This window comes from Struthio camelus, chromosome 3 (genome assembly GCF_040807025.1).
Source record: "Struthio camelus isolate bStrCam1 chromosome 3, bStrCam1.hap1, whole genome shotgun sequence".
Lineage (NCBI taxonomy): Eukaryota > Metazoa > Chordata > Aves > Struthioniformes > Struthionidae > Struthio > Struthio camelus.
Window position 1 is genome coordinate 106082788 of NC_090944.1, and position 16062 is coordinate 106098849.

A 16062-nucleotide genomic window follows, 5' to 3' on the forward strand; every position below is an offset into this window, starting at 1 on the left:
TTACACTATCAACTACCTTTTAAGAAATACAATTATGGGTGATAATGAATTCATTGCTGCAAATGATAAAACTTGTGTTTATTTTTACGATAACTTTCTAAACTAAGAGCTAGATTCTGAGGTGCCACATAGTAACCAGGAACCATTTTTAATGGCATAGTTGGTCAGACAGATGAAAGCTGAACTGACACTTCTGTCAGCTTCATTCTTCCAGCTACTCACTAATAAACATCTGTGAGAAAAAAAAAAGATACTATTGATGAGATAAACAGAAATAAGATATGCATGAACTTTTATAAAATATGCACGTTGTCATTTCATCGATGGCTGGTATATTAAAAATATTTTTGCAATTTTCCAGTATTTTCAATTTATTGTTTTCATAGTAGATTATTACAAGACAAAAGTCTAGGGACGATCAGAATACTGAACTCAGATTAAGGAAATACAAACTTCAATACCGATTTTTTAAATTCATGGACATTCTACTTCCTTTGTTTTTGCCTAAATTTGTAAATCTATGAAATGGGTAATTATACTGAGTTACACAGGCAACTCACAGACTATTAGCTTAGGTGAACTATGTAGATGGTCTAGACACCATGTAAAAGTCCAGAATCTTTAATTCAATGATATTATACACATGGGGACTGACTGTGCAAGGTGTTAACCTGAATTGGTTAAAAGCCTTAGACAATGGTTGCCATTGGAAATCACCTGAAAGCACATTACTAAAAGCCTAATTATTACTGAAAATAAATGCTGTGAATCTTTGAAATTTTACTACACATTGGAATTTGAAGTTCCTAAAGATGATTTTGGAACTTTTTCTTACATGATGAAGTTTGGAAAACTTCCAGTCTTTGAGTCTCTGTAATGAAGTGAATCCTATTCTTACACCTGCACAGATAGCAATTCCCTAAACTGGTGAAAATAAAGCTTGTCAGTGAGATTTAGACACAGTTATCAATATATTAACCTTCCCAAAAAGAAAGCCATGATATCTTGTACAAAATAGAAAAAGAGGAACAGATAACGTCAAAATTTGAAGTTCTAAAACATATACGTTGCATAAAAAGAGGAAAATGGAGAACACAGCCAATAATTACATTTAAGGAGGTAAAGTGATTTTCACAAATATTTAATGTTGTCTGATATTTCCAGGCCTAATAAGAATATGTTTGTTAGACCAGATGTTCTTTTCCTAACCCTTTATTCCTTATTATTTAATATTTTCAACAGGGGACAAATGCTTATGAAAAAAAAAAGATAACAAAGCAAAAGTACATTCCTTCTCTACTGAAAATAAGTGGAAACAAAGGGATTTGTGAATACCATAGACATTTTGTTCATACTGTAAGCAACAAATAGGATTTATATACAGTCTCCTTACATAGCCAACAGAGTGGCATCCAAAGACATTACTGGAATTCAAGCTGGCGTGGAATGTAATTATTTCATTTTTTTTTTCAATTGTATTGAGCTTAGTTACTCTAGAGTAAAAATTTTTCAAATAAAGCTTATAATTTTGTATAGTAAAGAGTATCATGCCCACAGATGAATAATTAACATTAAACATTTACACTGCACAGTAGAGAAGCACATATCTTCTATTACAGGTATCACTCTCTTTTCTTTTTTATTAGACATATGGACAAAGCTATTTTTACTACCTCCTTATATAAGGAGATTCTTCTGAATTTGATGGCTTCAATATGACAAACAGATGTAAGGACTTTCTATGCAGTTGAAAATCATTCATATCAATGATGAGATGCACACAAGCCTAAATCTCTGCACCAGTCAGTCAAGGGGAGATTTGAGATGGACTGTAATAAGACCAAGACCAGCTTGTACGGAAAAAAAATGCCTCAGTAATACCACAAGGGCAGAATTTCGGCAGAGAAGAAACATGTCAAGTAGCTTGCAGGATACATAATTTGCCTCTTTAATAGTACTTTGTAATAACAAACCTAAAACACATACATAAAGAAATGCTATTCATTGTCAACAAATATTTGTGGCCATAATGGTGGTCATAAATTAATCACTAGAGTGCATCTGTATGTAGGAAGAGAAAACTAAGCAAGAGAAAACTAAGCTTCAGTTCGTCAAAATTTGAAAAGCGCAATTATCTCTGAGTAGAAAGTAGCAGTAGAAAATGAAAAGAAAGAACATAGGCAAGAATAAGAATTAGTTAAGAAAGTCAAAAGGACTCATGCAGATGAACACTGAGACATTCCTACAGTAGAGAAGTGAGAGGTTACTTTGAAAAATTTCTGTAAGTTTTTCTTAGAGGTTTTTACCTGGAAGTAAACTCAGAAGAAAAAGTTGTTCAAAAGATATTCAAAGTGCCAAAAGATGCAGAAGGGTTTCAGTGGCACTTTCAGAAGCATGTCAGTTGACCAGGCAGCCACTAGATTTCAGTGAGAATTCAAAAATCTGCTCCAGCTAGACACTTTTGAACATTGGAAATTCAGTACGAAACTTAAAAAAAAAAATCTAAATAATCAAATTCTGTTACTCTATTATATATTTTCTCTACACATCTCACTAATACGAGTTATATATTCCATTATCTCTAACTAAACAATGTGGCATTACATGACTGGTATATTTTTGAACATTAGAAGACAGGACATAGTATTTTGTCTCCTTTTCCCAGGAAAATAAAGTGGCAAATCTTTGAAAGAACTCTAAATTATTTATCAATAGTTTCAATGTAAAAGGCAGCCAGTTTAAATAATAAAAGAAAATTTTCTACTTAGGTCAATGACCTCAGATCAAAGAAAAGATGTTTACACTTTCTTACTTTTAAGCATTCAATTTAGGTACCTGAATTAGGAATCTAAACTTCCTGTGCAGTTGCTAAAGATTTTCTGTCACTTAAAGGAAATTGTGCCCGTTGGAGAAATACATTGATTTAATATGCTTCTAATTCAGGCATCTAAGCTAAGTGCTAACGTGAGATGTTTTAAAACTACTCTGTGGTTAACATAGTTTCTCTCCTTGAATATCATGCTACATAGTATTGGTTCAGTGTCATTTAGTCTCCTATCTTCTGCAGAAATCCACTGTCTGCATAGTCATGTTGACATAAGGCAAGGTAATATGCTTCTACTTCTTCCACCTTGCAACTGAAATTGAACATTGAGATCAGCAAATAAGAACATTTGCTCTGCTTTGTAAATGAAACCATTTGTTAAACAGCTTAAGTATGACTAAGTGTTAAAGCTCTACATTGTAAAACAGTGCAATACTGTTAATACCGTGATAGCATACAGATGTCACAAAGTTGAAACAGAAAAATGAAAGACAGAAAGAAGTAATGAGAAATCCAGCACTAGCATAAGATGAACAATATATGACTGTTGAAGTAAAAAATAGAGAAGCTGTAAAAACATATGTATCTGAAAGAAATAAGGTAAAGTTATTAATAAATTAAAGTGCTAAGCCAGTACTTCCGATCCTGTTATGAGAGAATTCCAACTGGCAAAGGTTCTGGAAGCGTGGGTGCTCTGGAACACACGACTTTGATTTGAAGTCCTGACTTTCTGGGCACATACTGTAAATTGCTATTGAGCTCAGTTACAACAACAACAACAAATTCCCAAACCATTCAAACAAAAAGGCCTCTCCCTTTTATTTTTGGCATGCTTCTCACTAAAGAAAAAAAAATCTATTTGAATGCAATTTAATTCTATTCTAAAGTATGATATAGAAGCCTGTGAGTTTACGATTTCCTTCTATTTGGGATGCATGATGCCATTTTACGTACTTTTTTCAAAAGTGCAAAGTGTTCCCTTTTTTTTTTTCCCCCCCCTAAACAAGGAACTAGTTCTCTAGCTCAAAGAAATATTTAGAGATCAGCCCATTTCTGTTGAGGAAGTAGATGCTGAAATCCAAAGCAAGCAATTCAGATTTTGGAAGCATTTTATGAACTCCATTCTGAATCACTTATGTAGTCTAGCTGAACGTTTTATGTGTGCTTTTAAATAAACAAAATGAGAGCAGCAGAATTCATGTATGTTTAAACATCTATGAGAATAAAATAATAAAACTAAAAATATGACATGGTAATGTAAATGCTAACTATTTAAAATAGAATTTTGAATTAAGAATTCCAGAGACAGCTGTAGCTTTATTTTCAGGACAAACTGTGTTGCATAATAATTTATCATTCAAAAGCAAAGTCAGGAGCATTTGTTTTCCATTTTGTTGTAAATTTAGTGAACAACAATGTGACAGTGTAGTGGTAATTAGGAAAGCCTATTTGACAGATGTGTTTTCTTCCGTTAACTAAAAAAAAAAAAATACTTCTTCGATTCAAGTGAAAAGAAAAAAGAGAAGAAAAAAAAAGAACCAGCTACAGTATGTTCACACACAAACTTTAAAAATCTAACAATTTTAACCCCAGTAAGTAGACCACTGACTTCACTGGAATACCCTGCAAGTAAGCAAGTGGAATGAAGTTCATTATTTTAACAAATGTTTGGCATAACTTAGTATGCCACGAAACATATAAAATACTTAAATATTAATATTATGTTAAAATTTTTATTTCCAAGGCAACCACTTACATGTATTTCTCACAACACATATATAGGGCAAAAACCCAATGGCTTATCAATTCCATTTTATTAGACTAAAATATATTATTAGATCTATAGCTGTACCCACTGGGTCTACTGTCATATCAGCATCTACCCTCTACTGAAAAGCGTTTGAGACAAAGACTTATGCAGAGACCATAAAATAAACATTTAGTTAGTCTATAGAGTTTTTTACTGATGTGTTTTGTACCTTTGATCATCTGCGCCCAGAATTAAAGAATAATTACAAACATTGGAACATTGGCAGAGAATGCTTTCAGAAGATTAATTTTGCACTAATCTCCCTTAAATAAGAAGAATTAAAATATTAAAACACATCTATTTTTGTTAAGTTTACATTTAGTAACATTTCTCCTTACTAGTTAATTACCTCCTCCTTAGGAGGTAATGAATCACATTAAGACTTACGTTAAACCTGAGAATTTTGAAAAGAACTATGTAAACTTAGATTATTAAAATAAATATATATATGTTGAGATACAGCTCATTTAAGGTTAAGCAGAAGATAACTAAGCAGAAACGTGCAAATAGTATTTGAAATCTATAACAATCTTAATTATAATTTCCTCTCCATGCATGTTAAAAAAACCAATCAAAAAAAGTATTATTCTGTCAAGAATCCCCTACAGTACTTATTATTCTCCTAAAAGCCATTATTGTGTGGTGACTCCAAATAAATGGCAAAACACTATGCTGCATTATCACATATACCATGTCTCTTTTCCTCTACTCTGTGGCATAGCAATCTGCTCCCTATGCCTCCTAATAAGTAATATTATTTAGGTTTCACTATATAATAACTAGATGTAAACCACAACATAGACATGTTTCAGTAATAGTAAATTATGCTTTTATCACTCCTCATCCAAGTCAATGCTTATGTTTGGATTGTTCACTTGTATATTTATTAATTTGTGCAAACTCTCCAGATAATGAATAGCCCTAAACCCAGATGATCAGTCTCAATAAACAGAATTATCATAATGATTTGCTATGTTATGCATTGATAGATTCTAAATTGAGACAGAACACTTAGATGCCATCTGTTGATGCTCATATATTTCAAAGTTGAAAAATGATCATGACAGGAACTTCAAACCAACCAAAACCAGTATGCTCACATAAATATTGCTGACATATGAAATCAAGGTCAAAATGCGTACATTTTCAAAAGCATAGAAAGATTTTCATTAAAGTAGTACACACAGTAGTACTCACAGTTGTTGAGCTGTGAACCTTCGTGTGCAAAAATACACAAAATAATATAATAAACAGAGCCTGACATTTGATATTTCCCCCACTTGAATCGTTTAAAGAAAAGATTGACTCATCTTTCAACATTCCATTCAGCATATCATGTTAATAAATGAGTCTGACTGGCTCATGCCTATGACAGGAATTCCCTAGCAATATCTTGTGCGCTCTGTTTGAGACTATGCCACCCATAAAAAGTTCTGTAAAACCAATCATGTTGTCCACTTTAAGTCTGCAATAAAAATAACGATCATTGAACAAAGTCACTATTTGGAATATAAGACTGCTGAGGGTAAACTTTTGAGGTCCTTCTTGTTGATTATTGGCCTTCATGAAATGTCTTGTATTTCAGTCACTAGCACTTAAGTTTGGCTCTGTATCCTAATTAGAGTGTTTGTTCCAAGCAAAAACATATCTTTAAAACAATGAACATATGTGCTACATGACTCTGAGGAAATATAACTAAAAGATAAATTAAAAAAAATGTAAAATGTTATTTTGTCCTAATATAACTGAGGTCTCTGTTAGCAACCTTTTTCTGATAAAATAATGGACTATTTATTGTCCTATACAGGCTTAAAAAAATATACAGAACTGATGAATCTTTTTATTAACACATTTTTGATACAAGGCCTCCCAGACATATGTATGCCTCACTGCAACTGTATCCACTACTTCACATTCTTCGTTTTCCTTTGCACATTCATATTAAAAACTTTAATCAACTGCAAACCCATTTCCACCTATAAGACTGTCAGTTTTGTGGCAAAAAGCCAGTACAAAATTTCAGGAAATGTGAGTTATAGCTATGGCCTGAAAATATCCTAATGATTTCCCAAAATGTGATTTCCTTACAAAACCAAACTGTAAGCAAGACCATAGCGGAAAATTCATGTGATAGATGTTTACAATAAAGTTAGGAAAGCAAATATTTTAATTAATGTACAGACTATATAAGTACATCACAATAAAGTCACTGAGAGTCACTCATCTTCCTAAGGACTAGTTCTGTCAGGGCAAAGAGAAACTAGCCAATAAGGGCATTTAATTTCTCTTTTAAAGAAAAAGAAACTTACTTTTATTGTTTCTTATATTTTCTTTCTATGCTTTTATTTTCTTATATCTGTAAAGTCCTTGGTGCATTTGACATAGGGAAGGAAAACTCATATACTTTGGGGTAGAATGCTAAATAGCATATCCATTAGGAACTGGGTAGGAACTCCAGTTGGCAGGTTATACTGGCAGCTGCCTATATTGAAAATCATTCAGATTAACACTGTAAAATAAACATTTACATAAGGCTATCTAGTTCCTCATCCTTGATACAGACATTATTTAGTTTCTGAATTTAAAAAACAAACAAAATAACTAGAAATAAGAATGAAGAACAACCACTCTCTACATAAGAAACTCAAGATTAAAGGTAGCAGCATGTCTCATTTTTCCAGGATCTCCTACACAGCAGGGGAGATGCTTAGCACTGGTAGTATTCTTCTGGATTAGTTCCAGGGGAAATTAAGATCAGATAGTAAACAGCTTCAAATTATTTACCGTTAATTTACCAGCCAACCAAAATCTCAAGGCAATTAGTACATTTTTATTTGGATGAGGCAAAGAGATTAAATAGGTCCATCTTACGGAAGCAATAATTTTTCAAAATTGGGAATTGAATTTAGTTATGGTGACCTTTTAGACTCAGTGAATATTTCTACCTTATACACAGCATACTCTTACATGCTTTAATGACCAGTTACCTAAGAGCTCTTAAACACTTGTATGAATTAATCATGCATTTTCAATAGTACGCTCAGTAGTTAAAATTTTGAAGATTTGGCTTTTAAGACATTGATTTATTGTGTATTGGAAATACAAGCTTTTCTTTTTTTTTTTTTTGTTTATATCAAACTAGCACTGCAGCAGGAACTTCTCAGTACAAAGAATATTTCTTAGTTTTTCTCAGATCTTATACCTAGTATTGAGAGATTTTGATTTTTTTATTCTATACTATTATATAACACTTCTTGCCTGGCATCTGATAGGCATTCTCATCCTTTGCATTTACCTCACTTCATTTCCTCAAAGATGAGGCTGCCAAAATGAAGCCAGCAGCCTCATACAGCTTTTCATGGAAAGCTGCCATTGTAACCTGGCACCTGACTTCACTTTATTGTTATCTCCGAGAATTTTAAAGCTCTGAGATGAATTTAAATATTTATGCCAACAAAGAAGCTGACAAAATGTTCATCATGAAAGAAGAAAATGAAAACAACTGAGGTATTACCGAAGTAGTTCTTCTTGTGAGAGCTCTGCTGTTCTTTGCTCGCCAGTCACTAGTGCCAGTTCATCCTTCAACTCCTGGATCTCGCTCTTCAGTTGAGCAATCATCTACAAACAGTAAAGTAATAAAGCATGCATCACCTACAAAGTAATAACTAGGTTATTTTTGCATTAGAAGGTTGAGTTTAGGAAAATAGTACACTTTATATTTTTCTTTTTTCTTTTTTTTAAACAGTATCTCATTTTTAAAACTGTCCTAATGCCTTAAATCCATAAAGCACTTTTTTTTCCCCTTTTCCATTCATAAAAACATGAAAAGTCTTCCAAATTCAGTAAACTCTACGTGTTAGAAGATATGGCTATACAGAAAGAGCTCAAAAGATTATTTGCAAAAGAGAAAAGTAATTTGCCATGGGAGTAAAAGAGCTTTGAGACTCATTAGTTTTGCTTGTTAGGGATGAAAACACATTTAAAATAGAACTGATGATTTTGACAGAAGAAGACAGACAACTACAGTATAAAAGTAAAGTTTTTACATCTAACAACCTACTTCCATATAGAATTACAGCATATTATAATTATTAGATGTATCAGTTGCTAACAAATGAATGCTATAAAGCAACATAAAGAGAATTAAATGACATTAATGAGTAGTAATAATTGAGGAAGTGACTTGGAGAACTATACTGGATTTCTTAATTTTAATTGCTTATTACCGGACCTTGTACCTTCCGAAAAAAAGTTTGTATAAAAATATATTTTACAATTTATTATCCTCCTATGGTCACATTCTGTGAAGCAAGCACAATATGCAAGTCCCTAAGTCTAAAACATGAATGAACAAATGTTTAGTTACTTCAAGACTGATTATTCTAATGATATATCACGTTATGACACCTCAAACGCATCGAAAGTCCAATGTTATTTTTAGATGAGTATGAATGCATTGATTCCATGTGCAAATAACCACCCCATAGAGGCATGTTTTCAGGGAAAAAAGGATCATACTTGATTGTATACAATTTCTAGAATTAAGATTGTTGAGACTGTTGATGCATATTCACTGGACATTAAAATTCTTCCAAACATTTATATTTACTTAATTGTTAATTTTAACAATTAATTCCTAAGCTTTGAATGGCTATTTTTATTTCAAATATTAAAAACACTCTAAACATTCTTCAATTTTTTTTTTTACTCTAAACTTACTGATAACATATTTGTTACCATACAGCATAAAAGATTACACTAGTTCAAAAATGTTTTTATCTAAGAATCTGTTAGAGTGGTGAATTGCTAATTATAGACATTGTAAGAGTGCTTCAAGAATATTGCAGGATAAGCATTTTAACCTGATTTTAGGATGCCTCACTTTGGCGCTACACTGTGATGTAGTCTTTTCCACTTTCTAAGTCAATAAAATACCATTTGGGGCTGGAGTTTAAAATAGCAGGACTGATACACCACCTTTGCTCAATATTCAAATTTGTTAGAATAATTAACCTTAATCAGAAAACAGTGGAAATGCCATTTTCACGGTAAGGATAAGGCATTGATCTTCAAGTAATATAAAAGCAAACAAAAATCTGTTGATACATAATATTGTAATATATATTTTTAAATGAATGCCAGAAGAGATTCAATTTTAATTCAGGGTCAACAGCTTGGTTTTCAGTTTAAACTAAGTCCTTTTGGTCAGGAGTGAGAGAGGCACTGCTGAGCTGCTTAAAAAGTAGAATGGATACATGCACATCTTTTTAATGAGTGAAGAAGTCTCCATTATGAAGAATAAAGTTTGTAGAGCAGTCAGAGTTATCTCAGATCTATCAGAAGGTATTATACACTCCGTTTATAAAGCATGTATTCAGCTTTCATGATGATGAATTATGTAAACAAATGGCATTTGATTTTATGAAAAAAATCATAAGTCCAGCAGTTTACTGAATAATTTCATCCTGGTAATATACTTTAAGTAGTAAGGATGGGCAACAAATTCCACAATGAGCACAGAGCCATATACAGCCCAGGTAACTGTGCTCCTCCTCACTTTTCCAAAAGAAGGAATGGATTTCTAATCCTTCCTAGCCCACTTTTGTTTTACTTGCTAAATGATCCTGCAGAGCGAGACATACCAGATCTGTGCTCCACAGGATGTAGTAAATGTTCAGGAGCCTGCACATGTTCCACCTCAATCAAAGGCTTCTGTGGCTAAGGAAGGAATTTTTTTTGCATGATTTACTACTACAAAGCCTACGAAGGAAGGACAAGAACAGAAAGATAGAAAGACAGAATTGTGTAGCGTCTTCTCTTTTTTTATTCGTGATTCTGTTACTGTTAGAAATTGTTTGAAAAGAAAAATGAAAAAACAGCAAAATAACCTGATAAGATACTCTTACTCCCTCTGAACTTTCAGAACAAGAGAAAATAAAGGTATAATCATTATCCATGACTGAAATGTGTTAACGAGTGTTAAGTAACAATAAAGGAAACAGCAAGCGTCTAATCCACCCATTTTAAGAAATCAAATGCTTCTTATGCTTTTAATCCAAATTTTCCCTTCTATGGTTCAGCGTTCAAGGCAAATACATTTCCTAGTCAGTTCAGAAAGTCATATCAGAATAAAATACATAAAACTTATGATTACAAATTAGTCATGAGAAAAATTAGAAATACAGTAAAGATTTTGCCCATTAAAAGAACAATGATAAGATATAATAAAAGCAAATAGGGTCACTGAAATTAGAGCAGCTCATTCAGATTTTATATTCTTTAGAACTGAAAAGCTAAACTTCAAACTTACAATTATGTTGATAAAGGACTATCAGTTTTAAATAATGTCTGTTTACATATAAACAAAGTAATAAAATAGCATTACTTTTGAACTTGCTTTTCATCTGATGTCTCTGCCACTTTGTATATATTGAAATGTGTCTATAGTTCTTCCTTCATTATATCCCTGTTACCCAGCTTTGGTGTGACCAGTGTAACCTCACTCAAACATTTCCCATGACAGAAAACATCTTTGATGTGCAGCATGCAAGTCTAGCTGCTCCGTTAGCTGTCATCATCTGCTATGCTATGTTGAACCGAGCAATCCTTAGTAGGTGTTCTTAATATTTAGAAAGGAAATAAATTTTCCATGTGCAGAAAATTATATTAAATAAACTAATAGAAGCTTATTAATATAATAAATCTCATCAATACAGAGCACCTCTTCAAACAAATCTGGGACATAATAAGCTAGAGGCATATACAGTCTTTCAAAGAACAAAGTAATCAACTATTAATAAAAAATGAAGTATACTTTTGTTACATATATCAAAAGAAGGAGAAATGTGTTTTCCTGATGCAGTAATGTTTTATGCTTTATGAATGTGGATTGTTACATCTCTTCTTCCTAAATGCTTTATCCATTAGTCTGCAGAGCTACTCTGCTGCTCCAGATGTGAACAGCAGCCTAAACTTTTATTGTGAAAAGCCTATTTCTATGACTCATTTACTTGTCTTCCTTTTATCCCAAGCTTCCTAAGAACTTTACAAAGTTCTTTCTTCCTAGACAAAATATTCCTCAGAGCAATCTTAGGGAAGAGCTGTACAGTGCAACTGTACATCTCTTAGCTTTTTACTGTATGGACTCTTTCAGTGTGGTAGTGTGCCTTCTTACTACAGATCTTGAATATGGAAAGGTTCTTTGAATGAGGTATAGTCTTCCTGCTTCACACTATCCTCTTTTTTTGAGGGTTTAAGAAAAATAAAGAATATTTGGAAAGAATATTCTGATAGATTTAAATAACCAGTTAGATTAATATGGACCTTTGAAAAAACTAGAGATTAAATGATACTATATTTAAATTTTAAAAGAATTTAAAAAATAGCTAAGTTTCCCATCTCTCTTACCCTTGTTGCAAAGATTTCTGTGTAGGATTCTTATTTATGCTAGACAAGAAGCAAGATAAATGAGTTGGTGTGGAGTTAGAATCACAAAATGATAGTTTGGAAGAGACTTCTGGAGGTCATCGAGTCCAACCCCCCACTCAAAATAGGGCCAAGTAGGTCAGGTTGCTCGGGGCCTTGTCCAGTTGCATTTTGGTCATATCCAAGGATGGATATTCTACAACCTCTCTGGGCAACCAATATTTAACCACCCTCATGGTGAAAATTATTTCCTCACCTTTTTTTTTTTTTCCAAACACAGAATTGCAATTTCCTGTGTTCCAACATGTGTCCATTGCCTATTGTCCTATCACTGTGTAACACTCAGAAGACTCTGGCTCCATCTTCTCTGTACCCTGAAGCATTAGGCAGACGCAGACAGTGACAAGACCTTCCCTTGATCTGCTCTTCTTATGGCTGAAAAAAAATGACTTCTCTCAGCCTTTCCTTGTACATCATATGTTCCAGACCCCTGACCATCTCGATGACATTCTCCTAGACTTGCTTTAGCATGTTAAGGTCTGGAGCCAAAACTGGACCCAGTACCCCAAATGGGTCCCACAAGTGCTGTACAGAGGAATAATAACTTTTCTTGACCTATAGTCTTGTTAATATAGCCCTGTATTTGGTTGGTGTTCATCACAAAGACAGACACACTGAAGACTTACGTTCAATTTGCTGTCCACCAGGATCCCCTGGTCCTTTTTTGGAAAGTATTTTCTAACCATTGGGTGCCCTGCTGTATTGCTGCATGGGGTTATTCCATCCTAAATGCAGGACTTTGTATTTGCCTTTGTTGAATTTTACGAGGTTCCTGCCAGCAAATTTCCCCAGCCTGTCAAGGTCTCTGAATAGTAGCCCTATCCTCCAGCGTATTGAGCAGTTCTCTCAATTTAGTATCATCCATGAACTTGCTGAGAGTGCACTTTGTCCCATCATCCAGTTTGTTAATAAAGACATTAAACAGTATTGGCCCAATTATACATCTCTGAGGAATATTACCATTTACTGGCTGCCAGTCGGATTTTGTATAGCTGATCACAGTCATTAAGCCTAGCAGTTCAGCCAATTTTCCATCCACCTTATAGAACCCTTATAGAGCCCACAACTCACCAATTTCACTGTAGGGATACTATATGATAAAGTTTCAAAAGCCCTGCTAAAGTCCAGGTAAACAAAATCCACTGCTCTCCTCCTGCTTACAGAGTCAGTCATTTCGTTACAGACGGTTATTAGATTAGTCAGGCACAATTTGCTCTTGGTAAATCCATCTTGGCTCCTTCCAGTTACCTTCCTGTCCTTCATGTGCTTGGAAATGGCTTCTAGAAGAATTTGCTCCAGTCTTCCCAGGGACTGAGGTTAGGCTAACCGGCCTGTACTTCTCCAAATAGTCCTTCTTGCCTTTCTTGAAGATGGGTGTGATATTTGCCTTTTTCCAGTCAACAGTAACCTCCTCGATTGCCACGACGTTTCAAAAACAGACAGTGGCCTCACAATGGCATTGACTAGCTTTGACAGCACCCACAGAGGCATCCTATCTTGTTCCATGGACTCATTCGCATCCAAGCAGTGTAAGCGCTCCCTAACTTTATCTTTCTCTACTGGAACACACACTAGTGTGTTAGTGCTAGTGTGCGTGTGCTAGTAGGCTTTGGCACCTGGGGCCTGAGAGCAAACCTTTCCAGCAAAAACTGAAGCAAAAAAGACACTGAGTACCTCAGCCCCTCAGCCTTTTCCATGTCCTTTGTCACTAGGTATATTACTCCACCGAGCAGGATGCCCACATTTTCCTTAGCCTTCCTTTTGATGTCAATTTACTCATAGAAGCACTTCTTACCTTTCACATTCCTTGCTGGTTTTACCTCCAGCTGAGCTATGATTTTCCTAACTCCATACCCTGCATGCTCAGGCAATGTCTCTACATTTTTCCCAGGCAGCTCATCTTCACTTCCGTTTTCCTTGTTCATCCATGCCAACTTTATGTACATTGGAATGCACTCTTCTTATGCTTTAAGGAGGTTGTCCTTGAAAATCACAGAATCACAGAATGGTGATCCATCAAAATCCAACAACTTTTCCTGGCCGCTTTACCCTCCGTAGCGATCTCAAATAGTATCCTGCCAAGTAGATCCCTGAGCAAGCTGAAGTCTGCTCTCCTGAAGCTCAGGATTGTGATTGCACTTTCTCTTTTGTCTTGCTCTCTTTTCTTAGGATTTTTAACTCTGCAATGTCATCATTGCCACAGCCAAAGCTGCCTCAGACCTTCACATCACCTACCAGTCCATCATTGTTTACAACAAGTCTAATAGAGCTTCCCTCATCGGCTTGTCAATCGACTGCGTCAAGTAACTGCCATCAACACTCTCTTGAAATCTCTGGATTGCTTGCACCCATGCATATTGCCCTTCCAGCACATTTTAGGAGGGTTAAAATACACCATGAGTACCAGAAGCCTGCACCTGAGTACCATACTTCTGTACTCCATTGCTTGTTGTACCAGAGAAGGCTCGCTTGTCTCAACATTGCAATGTAGCCTGCAGGACAGATTTAGGATCCTAACTTCAGGAACACTGAGCTTCCAGCAGCTCCCATTAACTTAAAGAATCTGGGGAGCATTTAGGTACAAGACAGCAAAAAGACCATTATTTACCTGTATGATAAGTTTTATACAGTATGTGTTGTAATGTCTGATGTATAGAAAATGCTAGTTGCATCAAATATTTCTAAAGGAACAAAACCTAAATCATTAACAAATACTATAAAGGGTTCAAGATATCAAAAAGGAACTAAAATGGTAAGATCATGATACTGATTCCAATCAAAAATGTCAGGATCAAGATGGTTTTATCATAAAATATACCATGATGCTAAGTTTGGTGTATTGACTTCCTAGTAGGCTCTGTCATTACTAAGAAAGACAGACAGAGGATGATGATTACATTTAAAATTTTTTGATTATAAGCCACCAAAGGAAATAATAAATATCCATTGAAATAAATGGATATATGCTTATAAGAAATCTGTATCTTCCACACATTAAGCAAAGTTTTTCCTTCTTCCTTTTTTAAAAAGTTATTTACAGACAACGACAGAGAAAAAGGCGGAGCAATTTTATGTTAAACAAACATTCACATCATTGAATGCTTGTTTCATTCATTGATTCATCCGTATCATTTTGTGAACAATGAAAAAATAACAGCAAGACATACATAAGCAACTGCAATATGCTTGAGAAAATAAAGCAAAGGAGAGAATACGCTGAAGAACAAATTAGTTTTGCTCTCCACGTGGTACTTTATTCCTGAGAACTAATTGCCTAGTGGGAAGCATTTATCTAGAGAAGCACTGACAGCAAAACAATCTGACTGGTGTCCTGTAGAAACTCACATGCTGTCTCACCTCGAAGCAAGATACTGTTCCACTCATTTTCTGCAAGTGCCAAGGACAAAGCTGGCTCAGAAGCCATAGTTAACACAATAACATTGTGACAGACTAACCCCTAACAGTGCACCACAGCAGCGGAAAGCTTGCAACTGACTGCCAGAATCCTAAAATGAGAAAATACTGGGATGGCTAAACCTTACAACCCTCCATGCTGAGTAGCTACATTGCTAGCATTGTCCATGGTAACTTGATCAAAGCTAATTGGATTACACCTACAAGAGACAAAATAACAGCAGTGACTTACCAGCAGTTTCAAGCTGAAATTCACTAGAAATTACATGTTATGAACTATAGCTCAGTACAATAACAGATGGATTCTTGTTTAATACATACATTTTTCTTCAAAGCTTGATCCCATTCCCTTTGACATCAGTGAATCAAGACCAAACCACCTCTCCCTATCACCTAATACCTCTAAGACAATTTTAGCAGTTGATTACATGGAAAAGCACTACCAGGAAAATAATTAATGCAGTCATTAACGTCCTTAATCCAACGTAACACGTATGAGATCAAAGTAAAGGAGAGAAATAATAAAAAA

At 34.5% G+C, this 16062-nt stretch overlaps 1 protein-coding gene across 2 annotated transcripts in view; it reads right to left on the reverse strand.

Annotated features, from left to right (window-relative positions):
- Positions 1–16062, reverse strand: part of KIF6 (kinesin family member 6) — a 179244-nt gene that overhangs the window by 115217 nt on the left and 47965 nt on the right. For both annotated transcript variants that reach the window (XM_068939555.1, XM_068939556.1), the window contains exon 10: positions 8149–8252. In XM_068939555.1, the coding sequence (XP_068795656.1) occupies positions 8149–8252 (104 nt within the window). The remainder of the gene's footprint in view (positions 1–8148; positions 8253–16062) is intronic.